Source organism: Eubalaena glacialis, chromosome 10 (genome assembly GCF_028564815.1).
Source record: "Eubalaena glacialis isolate mEubGla1 chromosome 10, mEubGla1.1.hap2.+ XY, whole genome shotgun sequence".
Classification (NCBI taxonomy): domain Eukaryota; kingdom Metazoa; phylum Chordata; class Mammalia; order Artiodactyla; family Balaenidae; genus Eubalaena; species Eubalaena glacialis.
Window position 1 is genome coordinate 64,555,933 of NC_083725.1, and position 19,876 is coordinate 64,575,808.

General features: G+C 39.1%; 1 protein-coding gene across 5 annotated transcripts in view; it reads left to right on the top strand.

The window, feature by feature from the left end:
- NARS2 (asparaginyl-tRNA synthetase 2, mitochondrial) overlaps positions 1–19,876 on the top strand; it is a 137,975-nt gene that overhangs the window by 9,603 nt on the left and 108,496 nt on the right. For 3 of the 5 annotated variants that reach the window (XM_061202800.1, XM_061202805.1, XM_061202803.1), the window contains one exon: positions 2,285–2,365. The exons of the other annotated variants lie outside the window; for them this stretch is intronic. In XM_061202800.1, the coding sequence (XP_061058783.1) occupies positions 2,285–2,365 (81 nt within the window). The remainder of the gene's footprint in view (positions 1–2,284; positions 2,366–19,876) is intronic. 5 annotated transcript variants of the gene reach the window in all.

Here is a 19,876-nt window from a genome sequence, read left to right on the forward strand (position 1 = left end):
CACGGTGAGGGGTGTTCTTTGACCCTGCGTTGAATGACCCTAGACTGCTGTGCCTTTGAGTTCCTGTGACTGCTTTTTATGGGGTGTTTTTTTGGTTTTTGTTTTGTTTTTTTGGTCTCCTCTTGCTGTCACTTTTTGTCACCAGTGGTGTGTCTGTGGCTAGCAATTGCTGTCATGTTTCTTTTTTGTTGAGTCTGATTAAATAATATTTATTTTGTGTGTGTTAAAGAAAAATATAGTCCATGACTCTTTGAGTGATGTGTATGGGCCTTAGTACATGAATTTTGTAATTTTCAGATACTCATTCACTGCCTTATAAATATCTGGTTATAGCAATGTGTATCTATCAAAATACTTAGATATTTAGAGGTGATGGGTGGGATCTGAATAATTGGGCCAAAATTTTTGACCCCTTCTCTGGCCTTCATCTCTCTCATTAGGAACCCCTTTGCTGTGGGATAGGATAAGTACCTGACACTGGAACCCCACTGGAGGCAGCCACTGAGAGTACTCTTGCTATTTATTTTCCTACTTCTCTATCCACTTTCTCTTTTGTGGACTTTGTTCTCGTCTTTGTTGTTCCTTTGTACCCTCTCCTGTATAACTTTTGGTGGTAATGATATAGACTTTGATATGATAAGCCTTGCTAGCACTGTTAAGGCTTAAAAAGCCGACGATGCCTTTTGAAAGGTTTAGCATTATTTGAGAATTGAGAATAATTCCCACTATTTGAGTGATTTTAAAAAAAAAATCCCATACAGTTATTTTCATAAGATTTACAGCATTGTTCCTTGTGGCAGTTGACCAGTTCTAACTTAAGCAATTATATTTAGCCGTTAAATTTTCTCCTCCCTCTCACCACCCTTGTTTCCTTTGGATTTTTCACTTCCTTTCTTTGTTTACTGCACTCATGCTCATAGTTGCCTTATGTGGAATAAATGATTCATGTCCATAATTCTTGGCTTCTAGGAGATAAAAATTTTATGCAGTAATGTTATTGATTCTGTTTCATTTGTTCTCTATAATGTGCTCTGTGCAGCACCTCTCCACACGTTGTTCCCAGATTAAGTACATATTTGAACACTTCCTGAGACTCCTAATTTATAGCTTGAAAATTTAATCAGTCTACATCATAAGGCAAGTTGTTGGCTGGATACTTTGTATCATAGCCAGAATACTTGAATTCAACCTTTTTAGGAAGGAAGGGGCAAATTTGGGAGGCCCCTGGTAATGCACTGACATATTTTACATTCCACCAGTAGGTACTGGCAGAATTTAGCAGAGATTAGATGAGTATATATGAACTTATTGTATTGATGTCAAGAACAAAATGTTTACATTGAACACACACTCTTCTGCCTTTGCAGCATAAATTCACTTTAGCTGCCTCCACCCCCACCCTGCAGCATTTATGCTGTCTGTAACCTTTCGCCTACATCCATAGTCAAAGTGAAAGAAGCATAACCTTGAAGTTGCTGGGTTATTTCAGTTTTACTAGCAACAGCTTTTGTGGTTCACTAATGGAAATAGTCTCAGACTTTAGAGCAGAAGAATTGCAGTTGGGTGCCTTAGTAATGGATGGATTTGCTGCTCACAATCTTCCTTGAGGCAAAGGAAGTGCACTGCCTGTGCCATGTGCGGTGCACTGTGCCGTCAATTTAATGACAGACTTCCTAAAAATCATTCCTGCCTTTTTGCTGTTTATTTCTTCGGTCCCCGATTGTCAACCTTAATTTATCTCCTTTTTGGTGGTTTGTTAAAATTGAGGGTCTCATTCCAAAATAACAACTTAATATTGATCACTTTTATTCCCTTAGCAATGTGGGCAACATCATAATGCATTAGCCCTGAGTGAGTGTGCGTGTGTGTGCATGTGTGCGTGCGTGCGTGTGTGTGTGTGTGTTAAATCACTATCAGTATGTTGGAAAAGTGGGAAGAAGAAATGGCACCAGAGAGAGATCCTGAGCACCTAGGTTCCAGTCCTGGCTCTGACACTGACTAGTTGTATGATTTTGGCCTCTCATTAAATCTCTCTGGGCCTCAATTTCCTTGTCTTTCCAGTGAGGAGATTGGACTAGATATTGTCTAAGTCAGTTCTGATTTAAAATTCTTTGTGCCTAGTAAACTCTCCATTTGATATTTTAATAGTTTTATTTTGGGGATTAAGGAGGGACTTGATATGGCATTCTCTTAGTGCTACTTTCATTATACAATGAAGTGTATGTTCTTGGAAGTGTTTCACATACAAATATACTGAGAAAAGTGGTTTCTCTTTTTCTTCCAGGACAGTGGCTTTGTGCATATTCATACTCCAGTAATCACATCCAATGACTGTGAGGGGGCTGGAGAACTTTTTCAAGTTAAAGTAAGCTGTGCTTCCCATCTTGGGGGATATATTGCTCTCTGATATTTTTCATTTGAGGGTTTGCTTTAAATTTAATGAGAGTTATGTGGCTAGAACATGAAATTTTGTTGATAACAATCCTTAAAAAACATGTATAGAAAATTCACACTTCTCTAATTTTCTGTCCAACCAGCTGTATTACCTACATTGTGACTGAAAGGAGTGGATTTTTAATTTAGTACTCTATTTGCCTTTTTTATAACTGTGAATTGGTGAACTAGAGAAATTTGAAGAAATTAATAAAAATTCTAAGATATCTTTTCTGCAAATTCAACCCCCAAGTAATATTTTTGGGTGTAACTCTTATTTTAAGAGATGAACTAAAATAGAAAAGTATACATTTGAATATTTTCTTTTTCAGAGTCTTTAGAAAATATATTTTTCATAAGAAATTATTTAGTCTGTATACCTCATGAAGGCTTTTATTTTAGTTCTTTGTTCAGCAATTATTTTTTGAGCTCCTACTATGTGCCACATATTGTCAGCCTGCTCTTGTTGCAGGAAATTTAAAAGTTACCAGTTTTTCTTATATGTAGGCAATTGAAAGCCTTTCATTTACCAATTAGACAGCCTGTTTAAAATCATTGGCCAGTAGCATAATAATGTACAAAGAGAAATGTATGTTGATGAGTGGTGCTTTTTGTATTTCTTTCATTTATTTACTGATTTCTATATCTCTGAGACATCAAGATTCTTTATATATTTGGGTGATTCCATCAAATGACAAGACCTGTACAAAACTACTCTCTCTGGTTCAATATATTCTGACTCTTGATAATGATGCTTTCTCTTCATATTACTGAACAGCATATTCACTGGGAGAAGTTATCCTGATGTGTCAACGTCATTATTCAAAACAATAATCAAATGCTGTCTTTCTTCATATGTGGTTTGAAGAAATCTAGATGATAGCCTTCTGCAAAAAGCAGAATAAAAATGCTTGGTTGAACATTTAAAGTAGGAGTGTTAGCATCTGTATTTGAGTTCAAAGAAGGCAGCAGATGATAAAATAACAATATGTAAATTGTAGAAAACATTCTCTTCTAGCCATTTATGTTGTTAATTTTCTCCTTGCACCTTAATAATCATCTGAATATTGAAGTGAAGAGGAATTACCCACCTTAAATACATTTCATGATCCCTTAATCTAAACCACCAAATATTAAAAAGTAAGTGGGGCTTCCCTGGTGGCACAGTGGTTGAGATTCTGCCTGCTAATGCAGGGGATGCGGGTTCGAACCCTGGTCTGGGAGGATCCCACGTGCCGCGGAGCAACTAGGCCCGTGAGCCACAACTACTGAGCCTGCGCGTCTGGAGCCTGTGCTCTGCAACAAGAGAGGCCGCGATAGTGAGAGGCCCACGCACCGCGATGAAGAGTGGCCCCCGCTCGCCGCAACTGGAGAAAGCCCTCGCACAGAAATGAAGACCCAACACAGCCAAAATTAAATAAATAAATAAGTAAATTTAAAAATAAATAAATAAATAAATAAATAAATAAAATGGCTGTTGTTTAAAAAAAAAAAAAAAAAGTAAATGATAGGGAAGGAAATGTATAATCTAAAGGAGTTTTTACAAATATGAAGGGAATTATTAAAGAGACCCAAGTTAAACAAGTAAAAAAAATCTGTAACAAACTTAAATAATTATAAATTTGGAGCTAACTGCTTTACCACCAGAGAAATCCCCTAAGCGAGTCTGAATGATTACAATATGTGCATTTTGGACTCTAAACAACACAAGGTAAATTACCAAATAAGAATAAATACACAGAAAGGAGGAAGATGTATTTCTTTTTTTTTTAAATTGGGGCTTTTTAAATTTTATTTATTTATTTTTGGCTGCACTGGGTCTAAGTTACTGCGCACGGGCTTTCTCTAGTTGCAGCGAGTGGGGGCTACTCATTGCAGTGGCTTCTCTTGGTGTGGAGCATGGGCTCTAGGCGCGCGGGCTTCAGTAGCTGTGGCACGTGGGCTGAGTAGTTGTGACTCGCAGGCTCTAGAGCGCAGGCTCAGTAGTTATGGCACATGGGCTTAGCTGCTCCACGGCATGTGGGATCTTCCTGGACCAGGGCTCAAACCTGTGTCCCCTGCATTGGCAGGCGGATTCTTAACGATTTTGCCACGAGGGAAGTCCGAAAATGTATTTCTGAAGCTAAACAAATGAGAAGTGTTCTATGTTCATAGTACTCCAGGGCCAGGTTGAGGAATTTTATGTAGTGGAATTAGGCTTTGTCTATTCAGAGTGTCAGAAAGGTGCTCTTGAATTCATTGATACTAGGCTCCTGCATTCAGGGTCTAGCACAGGTTTCAGCAGTCTGTGGCTTTTGTTTTATGAGCCCGCTGCCTTTGTTGCTTTCAGCAGTTCAGCTCCTAAGATTTGTCTTCTGCCTGCCAACACGCTCTCCTTTGAAAGCAGTGCTCCTTCTTATTCCCACCTCACACATCTCTACACTTCCAAGCTTCATTGTGTGGATTTCTTCCTGACTGCATGTAGAGGCATAGGGGTTTGAGTCTTGGCACCCCACTGTTAGGAGGAAGTGAAGTGTCACATCTAAATCCTTGCTTCTCTTAATAGTGCTCTTTTTTGCTCTGATAACAATGAAGTCCAGTAACTACTTAAAGATAAGGATGCCTGGTACATACTCAGGTTTGAGGACAGCAGTAAGATGCCACCTTGAAATGCACAGTAAGAACATAATACACTGTCGAGAAGTAAATGTATGTCCCATCATTTTAGTTTTCTTTTTCCTCATTCCCATTTCCTGCTTTAAGATTTCAGATATTTACTAAGGTTTGGGCACTCCTGAATACACATGTAGGGAGTTGCATTCAAAGCATTAATTTGTTATTCAGCAGACCTTTGGTACCATCTGTGTTCAAGATGCTGTGCTAACTGTTAAGGGGATATAAAGATGTAGTCAAGGTTCTGGTTGGTGAAGCTGGTGAGTTGGCAGGGCATAAGAGAGGAAGAAGCATGCTTTTCATTCACTGTTGATGTTACTTATCCTACAATATTATTTGGTTGTACACCTTTTCCTCTTCGTCTTAGAGCCCTAGCTGGGTTCCCACAATTATGTTTGATCTTTACGATTCTGGAGTAACTAGTTTGTCTCTGAGAAGATAAAAGAGATTAAAGGCAAGAATTAGGGATTGTGGCAAAATCTAGACGTTGATAGGAAATAAGGTGAAACTGCTTTATGTATATATTTGAGGTTACAGTGTTAAAAGTTATAAGTGGTATGAAATCTAGAGGGTAATTAGGTCCGTGAGGATTGACTTGGTCAGAAACATCTTCAAAATAAGTATGTGACTTAACTGTACCCTAGGGAGAGTACTTCACGTAGGGGAAGAATGTGAGCAGAGTCAAGTAATTAAAATGAGTGTGGGGTATTCACTGGACGCCGGATGGACAGATTACAAGGTTTATGTTGGTGAATCATATAAAATAAAGTTGGGGTGTATAGGAATGAGAAAATGGAGCAGGTTTTTTAAAAACAACTTTATTGAGATACATTTTACGTACCATAAAAATCAGTCACTTAAAGTATACTGTTCCATGGTTTTTAGTATATTCACAGAGTTGTGCAAGCATCACCACAATCTAATTTGAGAGCATTGTATCACCCCAAAGTGAAACCCAGTACCCATTACCAAGCCCTTCCTGTTTCCACCCCGAGTTCTAGGTAACCACTAAATTGCTCTCTATAGATTTGCCTCTTCTGGAATATTTCACATAAATGCAGTCATACAACATATGGCCTTTTGTGTCAGGCTTCTTTCATTTAGCACAACGTTTTTGAGGTTCATACATGTACCATGTATCAGTACTTCATTCCTTTTATATCCAACTAGTATTCTATTGTATAGATATCCAACCTTTTATTTATCCATTTAGCAGTTGATGGACGTTTGGATTATTTCTACCTTTTGGCTATTATGATTAATGCTACTATCAACATTTGTGAAATCATTTGGATGAGTATATGATATCATTTCTCTTGAGTGGAATTGCTGGGTCACATGGTAGCTTTATGTTTAATATTTTGAGAAACCACCAAACCATTTTCCAAAGTGGCTGCATCACTTTACATTCCCAACAGCAGTGTATGAAGGTTCCAATTTCTCCCCATTATCGCCAACACTTATTGTTGCTCTTCATTTTTTTTTTTAACATCTTTATTGGAGTATAGTTGCTTTCCAATGGTGTATTAGTTTCTGCTTTATAACAAAGTGAATCAGCCATACATATACATATATCGCCATATCTCCTCCCTCTTGCGTCTTCCTCTCATCCTCCCTATCCCACCCCTTTAGGTGGTCACAAAGCACTGAGCTGATCTTCCTGTGCTATGTGGCTGCTTCCCCAAGCTATCTATTTTACATTTGGTAGTATATATAAGTCCATGCCACTCTCTCACTTTGTCCCAGCTTACCCTTCCCCCTCCCCATGTCCTCAAGTCCATTTTCTGCCTCTTTATTCCTGTCCTGCCCCTAGGTTCTTCAGAACCCCCCCTTTTTTTTTTTTTTTAGATTCCATATATATGTGTTAGCGTACGGTATTTGTTTTTCTCTTTCTGACTTAACTTCACTCTGTATGACATTCTCTAGGTCCATCCACCTCACTACAAATAACTCAATTTCGTTTCTTTTTATGGCTGAGTAATATTCCATTGTATATATGTGCCACATCTTCTTTATCCATTCATCTGTTGATGCACACTTAGGTTGCTTCCATGTTCTGGCTATTGTAAATAGAGCTGCAGTGAACATTGTGGTACATGACTCTTTTTGAATTATGGTTTTCTCAGGGTATATGCCCAGTAGTGAGATTGCTGGGTTGTATGGTAGTTCTATTTTTAGTTTTTTAAGGAACCGCCATACTGTTCTCCATAGTGGCTGTATCAATTTACATTCCCACCAACAGTGCAGGACGGTTCCCTTTTCTCCACACCCTCTCCAGCATTTATTGTTTGTAGATTTTTTGATGATGGCCATTCTGACCAGTGCTAGGTAATACCTCATTGTAGTTTTGATTTGCATTTCTCTACTGATTAGTGATGTTGAGCATTCTTTCATGTGTTTGTTGGCAATCTGTATATCTTCTTTGGAGAAATGTCTGTTTAGGTCTTCTGCCCATTTTTGGATTGGGTTGTTTGTTTTTTTGATATTGAGCTGCATGAGCTGCTTGTAAATTTTGGAGATTAATCTTTTGTCAGTTGCTTCATCTGCAAATAATTTCTCCCATTCTGAGGGTTGTCTTTTCGTCTTGTTTATGGTTTCCTTTGCTGTGCAAAAGCTTTTAACTTTCATTAGGTCCCATTTGTTTATTTTTGTTTTTATTTCCATTTCTCTAGGAGGTGGGTCAAAAAGGATCTTGCTGTGATTTATGTCATAGAGTGTTCTGCCTATGTTTTCCTCTAAGAGTTTGATAGTGTCTGGCCTTACACTTAGGTCTTTAATCCATTTTGAGTTTATTTTTGTGAATGGTGTCAGGGAGTGTTCTAATTTCATACTTTTACATGTACCTGTCCAATTTTCCCAGCACCACTTATTGAAGAGGCTGTCTTTTCTCCACTGTATATGCTTGCCTCCTTTATCAAAGATAAGGTGACCATATGTGCGTGGGTTTATCTCTGGGCTTTCTATCCTGTTCCATTGGTCTGTATTTCTGTTTTTGTGCCAGTACCATATTGTCTTGATTACTGTAGCTTTGTAGTGTAGTCTGAAGTCCGGTGGCCTGATTCCTCCAGCTCCGTTTTTCTTTTTTTTTTAAACATCTTTATTGAAGTATAATTGCTTTACAATGGTGTGTTAGCTTCTGCTTTATAACAAAGTGAATCAGTTATACATATACATATGTTCCCATATCTCATCCCTCTTGCATCTCCCTCCCTCCCACCCTCCCTATCCCACCCCTCTAGGTGGTCACAAAGCACGGAGCTGATCTCCCTGTGCTATGCGGCTGCTTCCCACTAGCTATCTATTTCACATTTGGTAGTGTATATATGTCCATGACACTCTCTCACCCTGTCACATCTCACCCCCTCCCCCTCCCCATATCCTCAAGTCCATTCTCTAGTAGGTCTGTGTCTTTATTCCCATCTTGCCACTAGGTTCTTCATGACCTTTTTTTTTAATTTTTTTTTTTTCCTTAGATTCCATATATATGTGTTAGCATACTGTATTTCTTTTTCTCTTTCTGACTTACTTCACTCTGTATGACAGACTCTAACTCCATCCACCTCATTACAAATACCTCCATTTCATTTCTTTTTATGGCTGAGTAATATTCCATTGTATATATGTGCCACATCTTCTTTATCCATTCATCCGATGATGGACACCTAGGTTGCTTCCATGTCCTGGCTATTGTAAACAGAGCTGCAATGAATATTTTGGTACATGACTCTTTCTGAATTATGGTTTTCTCAGGGTATATGCCCAGTAGTGGGATTGCTGGGTCGTATGGTAGTTCTATTTTTAGTTTTTTAAGGAACCTCCATACTGTTCTCCATAGTGGCTGTATCAATTTACATTCCCACCAACAGTGCAAGAGTGTTCCCTTTTCTCCACACCCTCTCCAGCATTTATTGTTTCTAGATTTTTTGATGATGGCCATTCTGACCGGTGTGAGATGATACCTCATTGTAGTTTTGATTTGCATTTCTCTAATGATTAATGATGTTGAGCATTCTTTCATGTGTCTGTTGGCAATCTGTATATCTTCTTCGGAGAAATGTCTATTTAGGTCTTCTGCCCATTTTTGGATTGGGTTGTTCGTTTTTTTGTTATTGAGCTGCATGAGCTGCTTGTAAATCTTGGAGATTAATCCTTTGTCAGTTGCTTCATTTGCAAATATTTTCTCCCATTCTGAGGGTTGTCTTTTGGTCTTGTTTATGGTTTCCTTTGCTGTGCAAAAGCTTTTAAGTTTCATTAGGTCCCATTTGTTTATTTGTGTTTTTATTTCCATTTCTCTAGGACCTGGGTCAAAAAGGATCTTGCTGTGATTTATGTCATAGAGTGTTCTGCCTATGTTTTCCTCTAAGAGTTTGATAGTGTCTGGCCTTACACTTAGGTCTTTAATCCATTTTGAGTTTATTTTTGTGTATGGTGTTAGGGAGTGTTCTAATTTCATACTTTTACATGTACCTGTCCAATTTTCCCAGCACCACTTATTGAAGAGGCTGTCTTTTCTCCACTGTATATGCTTGCCTCCTTTATCAAAGATAAGGTGACCATATGTGCGTGGGCTTATCTCTGGGCTTTCTATCCTGTTCCATTGATCTATATTTCTGTTTTTGTGCCAGTACCAAACTGTCTTGATTACTGTAGCTTTGTAATATAGTCTGAAGTCAGGGAGCCTGATTCCTCCAGCTCCATTTTTCGTTCTCAAGATTGCTTTGGCTATTCGGGGTCTTTTGTGTTTCCATACAAATTGTGAAATTTTTTGTTCTAGTTCTGTGAAAAATGCCAGTGGTAGTTTGATAGGGATTGCATTGAATCTGTAGATTGCTTGGGTAGCAGAGTCATTTTCACAATGTTGATTCTTCCAATCCAAGAACATGGTATATCTCTCCATCTATTTGTATCATCTTTAATTTCTTTCATCAGTGTCCTATAATTTTCTGCATACAGGTCTTTTGTCTCCTTAGGTAGGTTTATTCCTAGATATTTTATTCTTTTTGTTGCACTGGTAAACGGGAGTGTTTTCTTAATTTCACTTTCAGATTTTTCATCATTAGTATACAGGAATGCAAGAGATTTCTGTGCATTAATTTTGTATCCTGCTACTTTACCAAATTCATTGATTAGCTCTAGTAGTTTTCTGGTAGCATCTTTTGGATTCTCTATGTATAGTATCATGTCATCTGCAAACAGTGACAGCTTTACTTCTTCTTTTCCGATTTGGATTCCTTTAATTTCTTTTTCTTCTCTGATTGCTGTGGCTAACACTTCCAAAACTATGTTGAATAATAGTGGTGAGAGTGGGCAACCTTGTCTTGTTCCTGATCTTAGTGGAAATGGTTTCAGTTTTTCACCATTGAGGACAATGTTGGCTGTGGGTTTGTCATATACGGCCTTTATTATGTTGAGGAAAGTTCCCTCTATGCCTACTTTCTGCAGGACTTTTATCATAAATGGGTGTTGAATTTTGTCGAAAGCTTTCTCTGCATCTATTGAGATGATCATATGGTTTTTCTCCTTCAGTTTGTTAATATGATGTATCATGTTGATTGATTTGCGTATATTGAAGAATCCTTGCATTCCTGGAATAAACCCCACTTGATCATGGTGTATAATCCTTTTAATGTGCTGTTGGATTCTGTTTGCTAGTATTTTGTTGAGGATTTTTGCATCTATGTTCATCAGTGATATTGGTCTGTAGTTTTCTTTCTTTGTGACATCTTTGTCTGGTTTTGGTATCAGGGTGATGGTGGCCTCGTAGAATGAGTTTGGGAGTGTTCCTCCCTCTGCAATATTTTGGAAGAGTTTGAGAAGGATAGGTGTTAGCTCTTCTCTAAATGTTTGATAGAACTCGCCTGTGAAGCCATCTGGTCCTGGGCTTTTGTGTGTTGGAAGATTTTTAATCACACTTTCAATTTCAGTGCTTGTGATTGGTCTGTTCATATTTTCTATTTCTTCCTGGTTCAGTCTTGGCAGGTTGTGCATTTCTAAGAATCTGTCCATTTCTTCCAGGTTGTCCATTTTATTGGCATAGAGTTGCTTGTAGTAATCTCTCATGATCGTTTGTATTTCTGCAGTGTCAGTGGTTACTTCTCCTTTTTCATTTCTAATTCTATTAATTTGAGTCTTCTCCCTTTTTCTTTTGATGAGTCTGGCTAATGGTTTATCAATTTTGTTTATCTTCTCAAAGAACCAGCTTTTAGTTTCATTGATTTTTGCTATTGTTTCCTTCATTTCTTTTTCATTTATTTCTGATCTGATCTTTATGATTTCTTTCCTTCTGCTAGCTTTGGGGTTTTTTTTCCGTTTTTCTTTCTCAAGATTGCTTTGGCTATTTGGGGTCTTTTCTGTTTCCATACAAATTTTGAAATTTTTTATTCTAGTTCTGTGAAAAATGCCATTGGTAGTTTGATAGGGATTGCATTGAATCTGTCGATTGCTTTGGGTATTATAGTCATTTTCACAATGTTGATTCTTCCAATCCAAGAACATGGTATATCTTTCCATCTGTTTGTATCATCTTTAATTTCTTTCATCAGTGTCTTATAGTTTTCTGCATACAGGTCTTTTGTCTCCCTAGGTAGGTTTATTCCTAGGTATTTTATTCTTTTTGTTGCAATGGTAAATGGGAGTGTTTCCTTAATTTCTCTTTCAGATTTTTCCATCATTAGTGTAGAGGAATACAAGAGATTTCTGTGCGTTAATTTTGTATCCTGCTACTTTACCAAATTCATTGATTAGCTCTAGTAGTTTTCTGGTAGAGTCTTTAGGATTCTCTATGTATAGTATCATGTCATCTGCAAACAGTGACAACTTTACTTCTTCTTTTCAGATTTGGATTCCTTTTATTTCTTTTTCTTCTCTGATTGCTGTGGCTAAAACTTCCAAACCTATGTTGAATAATAATGATGAGAGTGGGCAACCTTGTCTTGTTCCTGATCTTAGTGGAAATGGTTTCAGTTTTTCACCACTGAGAACAATGTTGGCTGTGGGTTTGTCATATATGGCCTTTATTATGTTGAAGCAGGTTCCCTCTATGCCCACTTTTGGAGGGTATTTATGATAAATGGGTGTTGAATTTTGTCGAAAGCTTTTTCTGCATCTTTTGAGATGATCATATGGTTTTTATCCTCCAGTTTGTTAATATGGTGTATCACATGGATTGATTTGCGTATATTGAAGAATCCTTGCATTCCTGGGATAAACCCCACTTGATCATGGTGTATGATCCTTTTAATGTGCTATTGGATTCTGTTTCCCAGTATTTTGTTGAGGATTTTTGTATGTGTGATATTGGCCTGTAGTTTTCTTTCTTTGTGACATCTTTGTCTGGTTTTAGTATCAGGGTGATGGTGGTCTCGTAGAATGAGTTTGGGTGTGTTCCTCCCTCTGCTATATTTTGGAAGAGTTTGAGAAGGATCGGTGTTAGCTCTTCTCTAAATGTTTGATAGAATTTGCCTGTGAAGCCATCTGGTCCTGGGTTTCTGTTTGTTGGAAGATTTTTAATCACAGTCTCAATTTCAGTGCTTGTGATTGGTCTGTTTATATTTTCTATTTCTTCCTGGTTCAGTCTTGGAAGGTTGTGCTTTTCTAAGAATTTGTCCATTTCTTCCAGGTTGCCCATTTTATTGGCATATAGTTGCTTGTAGTAATCTCTCATGATCCTTTGTATTTCTGCCATGTCAGTTGTTACTTCTCCTTTTTCATTTCTAATTCTATTGATTTGAGTCTTCTCCCTTTTTTTCTTGATGAGTCTGGCTAATGGTTTATCAATTTTGTTTACCTTCTCAAAGAACCAGCATTTAGTTTTATTGATCTTTGCTATTGTTTCTTTCATTTCTTTTTCATTTATTTCTGATCTGATCTTTATGATTTCTTTCTTTCTGCTAACTTTGGCGTTTTTCTGTTCTTCTTTCTCTTATTGCTTTAGGTGTAAGGTTAGGTTGTTTATTTGAGATGTTTTTTGTTTCTTGAGGTAGGATTGTATTGCTGTAAACTCTCTTAGAACTTCTTTTGCTGCATCCCATATGTTTTGGGTCGTCGTCTTTTCATTGTCATTTGTTTCTAGGTATTTTTTGATTTGCTCTTTGATTTCTTCAGTGATCTCTTGGTTATTAAGTAGTGTATTGTTTAGCCTCCATGTGTTTGTATTTTTTACAGATTTTTTCCTGTAATTAGTATCTAGTCTCATAGCGTTGTGGTTGGAAAAGATACTTGATACGATTTCAATTTTCTTAAATTTACCAAGGCTTGATTTGTGACCCAAGATATGATCTATCCTGGGGAATGTTCCATGAGCATTTGAGAAGAAAGCGTATTCTGTTCTTTTTGGATGGAATGTCCTATAAATATCAATTAAGTCCATCTTGTTTAATGTATCATTTAAAACTTGTGTTTCCTGATTTATTTTCATTTTGGATGACCTGTCCATTGGTGAAAGTGGGGTGTTAAAGTCCTCTACTATGATTGTGTTACTGTCGATTTCCTCTTTTATGGCTGTTAGCATTTGCCTTATGTATTGAGGTGCTCCTAAGTTGGGTGCATAAATATTTACAGTTGTTATATCTTCTTCTTGGATTGATCCCTTGATCATTATGTAGTGTCCTTCTTTGTCTCTTGTAATAGTCTTTATTTTAAAGTCTATTTTGTGTGATATGAGTATTGCTACTCTAGCTTTCTTTTGATTTCCATTTGCATGGAATATCTTTTTCCATCCCCTCACTTTCAGTCTGTATGTGTCCCTAGGTCTGAAGTGGGTCTCTTGTTGACAGCATATTTATGGGTCTTGTTTCTGTATCCCTTCAGCCAGTCTGTGTGTTTTGGTTGGAGCATTTAATCCATTTACATTTAAGGTAATTTATCGATATGTATGTTCCTATTACCATTTTCTTAATTGTTTTGGGTTTGTTATTGTAGGTCTTTTCCTTCTCTTGTGTTTCCTGCCTAGAGAAGTTCCTTTACCATTTGTTATAAAGCTGATTTGGTGGTGCTGAATTCTCTTAGCTTTTGCTTGTCTGTAAAGGTTTTAATTTCTCCATCAAATCTGAATGAGATCCTTGCTGGGTAGAGTAATCTTGGTTGTAGGTTTTTTCCCTTTCATCACTTTCAACATGTCCTGCCACTCTCTTTTGGCTTGCAGAGTTTCTGCTGAAAGATCAGCTGTTAACCTTATGGGGATTCCCTTGTATATTATTTGTTGTTTTTCCCTTGCTGCTTTTAATATTTTTTCTTTGTATTTAATTTTTGATAGTTTGATTAATATGTGTCTTGGCGTGTTTCTCCTTGGATTTATTCTGTATGGGACTCTCTGGACTTCCTGGACTTGATTAACTATTTCCTTTCCCATATTAGGGAAGTTTTCAACTATAATCTCTTCAAATATTTTCTCAGTCCCTTTCTTTTTCTCTTCTTCTTCTGGGACCCCTATAATTCGAATGTTGGTGTGTTTAATGTTGTCCCAGAGGTCTCTGAGACTGTCCTCAATTCTTTTCATTCTTTTTTCTTTATTCTGCTCTGCAGTAGTTATTTCCACTATTTTATCTTCCAGGTCATTTATCCGTTCTTCTCCCTCAGTTATTCTGCTATTGATTCCTTCTAGAGACTTTTTAATTTCATTTATTGTGTTGTTCATCATTGTTTGTTTGCTCTTTAGTTCTTCTAGGTCCTTGTTAAACATTTCTTGTATTTTCTCCATTCTTTTTCCAAGATTTTGGACCGTCTTTACTATCATTACTCTGAATTCTTTTTCAGGTAGACTGCCTGTTTCCTCTTCATTTGTTTGGTCTGGTGTGTTTTTACCTTGCTCCTTCATCTGCTGTGTGTTTCTGTGTCTTCTCATTCTGCTTAACTTACTGTGTTTGGGATCTCCTTTTTGCAGGCTGCAGGTTCATAGTTCCCGTTGTTTTTGGTGTCTGCCCCCAGTGGCTAAGGTTGATTCAGTGGGTTGTGTAGGCGTCCTGGTGGAGGGGACCAGTGCCTGTGTTCTGGTGGATAAGGCTGGATCTTGTCTTTCTGGTGGGCAGGACTGCGTCTGGTGGTGTGTTTTGGGGTGTCTGTGACCTTATTATGATTTTAGGTAGCCTCTCTGCTAATGGGTGGGGTTTGTTCCTGTCTTGCTAGTTGTTTGGCATAGGGTGTCCAGCACTGTAGCTTGCTGGTCATTGAGTGGAGCTGGGTCTTAGTGTTGAGATGGAGATCTCTGGGAGAGCTTTCGCCGTTGATATTATGTGGAGCCGGGAGGTTTCTGGTGGACCAGTGTTCTGAACTCGGCTCTCCCACCTCAGAGGCACAGGCCTGACACCGGGTTGGAGCACCAAGACCGTGTCAGCCACACGGCTTAGAAGAAAAGGGAGAAAAAATGAAAGAAAGAAAAAAAAAGATAAAATAAAGTTGTTAAAATAAAAAATAATTGTTAAAAATTTTAAAAATTTTAAAAGTAATAAAAAAAAGAGAAAGAAAGAAAGAAGAGAGTAACGAAACCAAAAAACAAATCCACCAATGATGACAAGCGCTAAAAACTATACTAAAAAAAAAAACGGACAGACAGAACCCTAGGACAAATGGTGAAAGCGAAGCTATACAGACAAAGTCACACAAAAGCGTACATTACACACTCACAAAAAGAGAAAAAGATATATATATCGTTGCTCCCAAGTCCACCGCCTCAATTTGGGATGATTCGTTGTCTATTCAGGTATTCCACAGGTGCAGGGTACATCAAGTTGATTGTGGAGATTTAATCCGCTGCTCCTGAGGCTGCTGGGAGAGATTTCCCTTTCTCTTCTTTGTCCGCACAGCTCCTGGGGTTCAGCTTTGGATTTGGACCCGCCTCTGTGTGTAGGTTGCTTGAGGGTGTCTGTTCTTCGCTCAGAGAGGACGGGGTTAAAGGAGCAGCTGATTCGGGGGCTCTGGCTCACTCAGGCCAGGGGGAGGGAGGGGTACGGATGCGGGGCGAGTCTGCGGCGGTAGAGGCCAGCGTGACGTTGCAACAGCCTGAGGCGCGCTATCTGTTCTTCCGGGAAAGTTGTCCCTGGATCACGGGACCCTGGCAGTGGCGGGCTGCACAGGCTCCCGGGAGGGGCAGTGTGGATAGTGACCTGTGCTTGCACACAGGCTTCTTGGTGGCTCCAGCAGCAGCAGCCTTAGCGTCTCATGCCCGTCTCTTTGCTCCGCGCTGACAGCCGTGGCTCACGCCCATCTCTGGAGCTCGTTTAGGCGGTGCTCTGAATCCCCTCTCCTCGCACACCCTGAAACAATGGTCTCTTGCCTCTTAGGCAGTTCCAGACTTTTTCCCGGACTCCCTCCTGGCTAGCTGTGGCGCACTAGCCCCCTTCAGGCTGTGTTCACACAGCCAACCCCAGTCCTCTTCCTGGGATCTGACCTCCGAATCCCGGCCTCATCTCCCAGCCCCCGCCCGCCCCGGCGGGTGAGCAGACAAGCCTCTCGGGCTGGTGAGTGCTGGTCAGCACCGATTCTCTGTGTGGGAATCTCTCCGCTTTGCCCTCCGCACCCCTGTGGCTGCACTCTCCTCCGTGGCTCCGAAGTGTCCCCCGCCACCACCCCGTCTCTGCCAGTGAAGGGGCTTCCTAGTGTGTGGAAACCTTTCCTCCTTCACAGCTCCCTCCCAGAGGTGCAGGTCCCATCCCTATTCTTTTGTCTCTGTTTTTTCTTTTTCCTTTTGCCCTACCCAGGTACGTGGGGAGTTTCTTGCCTTTGGGGAGGTCTGAGGTCTTCCTCCAGCGTTCAGTAGGCGTTCTGTAGGAGTTGTTCCACATGTAGATGTATTTCTGATGTGTTTGTGGGGAGGAAGGTGATCTCCGCGTCTTACTCCTCCGCCATCTTGAAGGTCTCCCCCTGCTCTTCTTTTTTTAATTTTAGCAATACCAGAGAGTGTGAAGTGGTATTTCATTGTCGATTTTCTCTTTGCCTTTTGCTTTTGATAGTTTAAAATTTATATGTAAATATGTAATTCATATTTAAGCTTTTAATTACAATTCTGTGCCAAAATGTGGTAGATAAATGATCGCATATCGTGAAATGAAATTAGGCTGAGAAAATCTTGGAGTAATACTTCATATAACAAGAACAGTATTCAGGTCTAGAGTTTATACATTTAAATACTTCTTAAAGTGAAGAATGAACTGAAAGCCTATTAAATGGAACCCATGAAGACGTGTAATTTTATATCCGAATCTTATACTGTGGGCATTCTCATACTGGATCTCATACTGTGTACTGAAGTTTGGCATTAGATGGGTTTACTCTTTTTATTATTGTGGATATTTATATAATATAAAATGTATCAGTGTAACCATTTTTAATGAACTATTCAGTACCGTTATAGTCACAGTGTTGTACAACCATCACTACTATATTTATTTCCAGAATTTTTCAGCACCCTAACAGAAGCTCAATAGCAAAAACTCCTCATTCCCTTTACTTCCAGCTCCTAGTAATCTCTCATCTACTTTTTGTCTTTGTGGATTTCTGGCTATTTCATATAAATGGAATCATACAGTGTGTAGCCTTTTGTGTCTGACTTCTGTTAACATGTATGACAATTTCATTTCTTTTTATTACTGAATAATGTTCCATTGTATGGATATACCACATTTTGTTTAGCCATTCATTCATTGACGGACATTGCTTTGTTTCCACCTTTGGCTTTTGTGAAAAATAATACTATGGACATTCGTGTACAAGTTTTTGTTTGAACACCTGTTTTCAGTTGTTTTGAGTATATATTTAGGAGTAGGACTGCTGGGTCACATGTTTATGTTCTAATTTAACTTACTGAGGAACTGCCAAAATTATTTTCCATAGTGGCTGTACCATATTATATTCGCACCAGTGGTATGAGGGTTCCACTTTTACCACATTCTCACCAGTGCTTGTTATTTTCAGTTTCTTTGATTATAGGCATCCTGATGAACGTTAAGCAGTATCTTGTGGTTTTGATTTGCCATTCCCTAATGTCTAAGGGTGTTGAATATCTTTTTTGTGTGCCCGTTGACCATTTGTAAATCTTCTTTGGAGAAATGTCTATTTCAGTCCTTTGCTCATTTTTTAATTGGCTTATTTGTCTTTTTGTTGTTGAGTTATAGGAATTCCTTATTCTAGATACAGATCTGTCTTTTTCCCTCTCCACCAGCAGTGTGAAGCCTTTGATGTTGCCTCTCAGGGGATACAGCCTTGGGTGTGCCCACTATCACCCAGAGATGGCATTGATTCTGGCAGGGCTCTTTTGGCTATTTCTTTCCCAGACCATACCCAGCTCTTAAACTCCACTAATTGCGGCTGCTTGCGCTGTTGTTTTCAACAATGTTTGGGGGCATAAATTGCTTCACAGACTAATCCAGTCAAATTCAGGCTTCTTTAAAGATGTACTTCCCAAGGTCAGTGTTTAAAATTTATTCTGAACACAAAAGATCTCTTCTGTCTCTTTCCATTTCTTTCCAGCAAACTAGCAGATCTGCAGTTTAGCCTTTATCTCCAAAGAATGTCAATCTCTTCCCAATGGTGTTTCACTACAACCACTGTTTTTAAGAGCACCCTTAGGTTTGAACTTACCCACAAGTGAAGTCACTTCCTCTGGGAAGAGGTTTGGAAGTCTGGTTTATGGCTGCTTCTAGCCCCAGTGAAAATCTCTGAACCAAGGCTGTGGTGCTGGGGGCAGGAACAGTGGACACTTCCCTTTAAGTGACATTTCAGTTTAGGAGCTGGGTGTTCAATTGAGTGGGTGGCTGTAGCCCCAGGTCTCCTTGGCTTGCCGCTCCCAGCATGGAAGCCTCACCCTGTGAGCTGGGGCAAGATAATCTAGGTCTAGTATTCTTAGCAGGGCCTCACCCAGGGTAGAGCCTCTGTCCCAGGAGCAGGGACTGGGGAGAAGGGAGCCCCCACCTCTCAACCACACTCACCCACAGCTTAGCTTCAGCAACAGATAGCTGTGGGCAAGACGAGAAATGCTGGCGTGCTGTGCTGCTCTTCACGTCAGAATAGTCCTCTGACTGGGAGCTGGGCTTCAGCAGAGCCCTGTGTCCTCAGCTCTGTCAGTCTGGAGTGGAGATTCTGTCGTGCTAAGCTGTGATGGGGAAGGGTGGGAGCAAGATTGTCATTCAGACACCACAAAAGTTCTTTGTCCTTACCAAGTTTTAGTAGATTTTCTTGAATAGGTGTTTCTTCATTTTCTTTATGACCTTAGGACCATTTTCAGAGGTGGCTGGGGTGGGGGAAGGGTTTGTTTCTTTTGTTTTTTATTTTATAACTTTCACCAGTTTCACTGAGGAGTGGGTCTGCAGAGCTCCCCACACTTGTCATGCCAGAAGTGTCATGCCAAAAGAAAAAAGAAGCCAGTCACTTTTGGACTACTTTTTACTGCCACAGTTCTCAACTTCCTACTTGTACAATGTGAATAACACTACACTTAGAGCTTGTAAGAGTAAATGAAATGACATATGAAAACTTAAAATTGCTAATCAAAAATAAGGAAAACTTAATATGCAGGAGCAGGCTGATGTAAGCACCAAAGGTTTCTCTTTTCCAAATTGTTGTGCATTCTAGAAATGATAATAAGAAGTTACTGGGCCTCAGGAATTTTGGTGCTTATCAATTTTTACGGCTAAGTTATTTATGGAGCACATTGTTTTGGTTCTGCTTGATGTTTTCACTTTTCAATACTCTTCCCTGTTTCTTTTAAACTTTTTAGATGGGATGAGGGCTAACCCAGGTCAAACCTCTTCTCAAAGCAACTCTTTTTCAGCTAACGTTAATCTTTTCATTCTTTCAACTC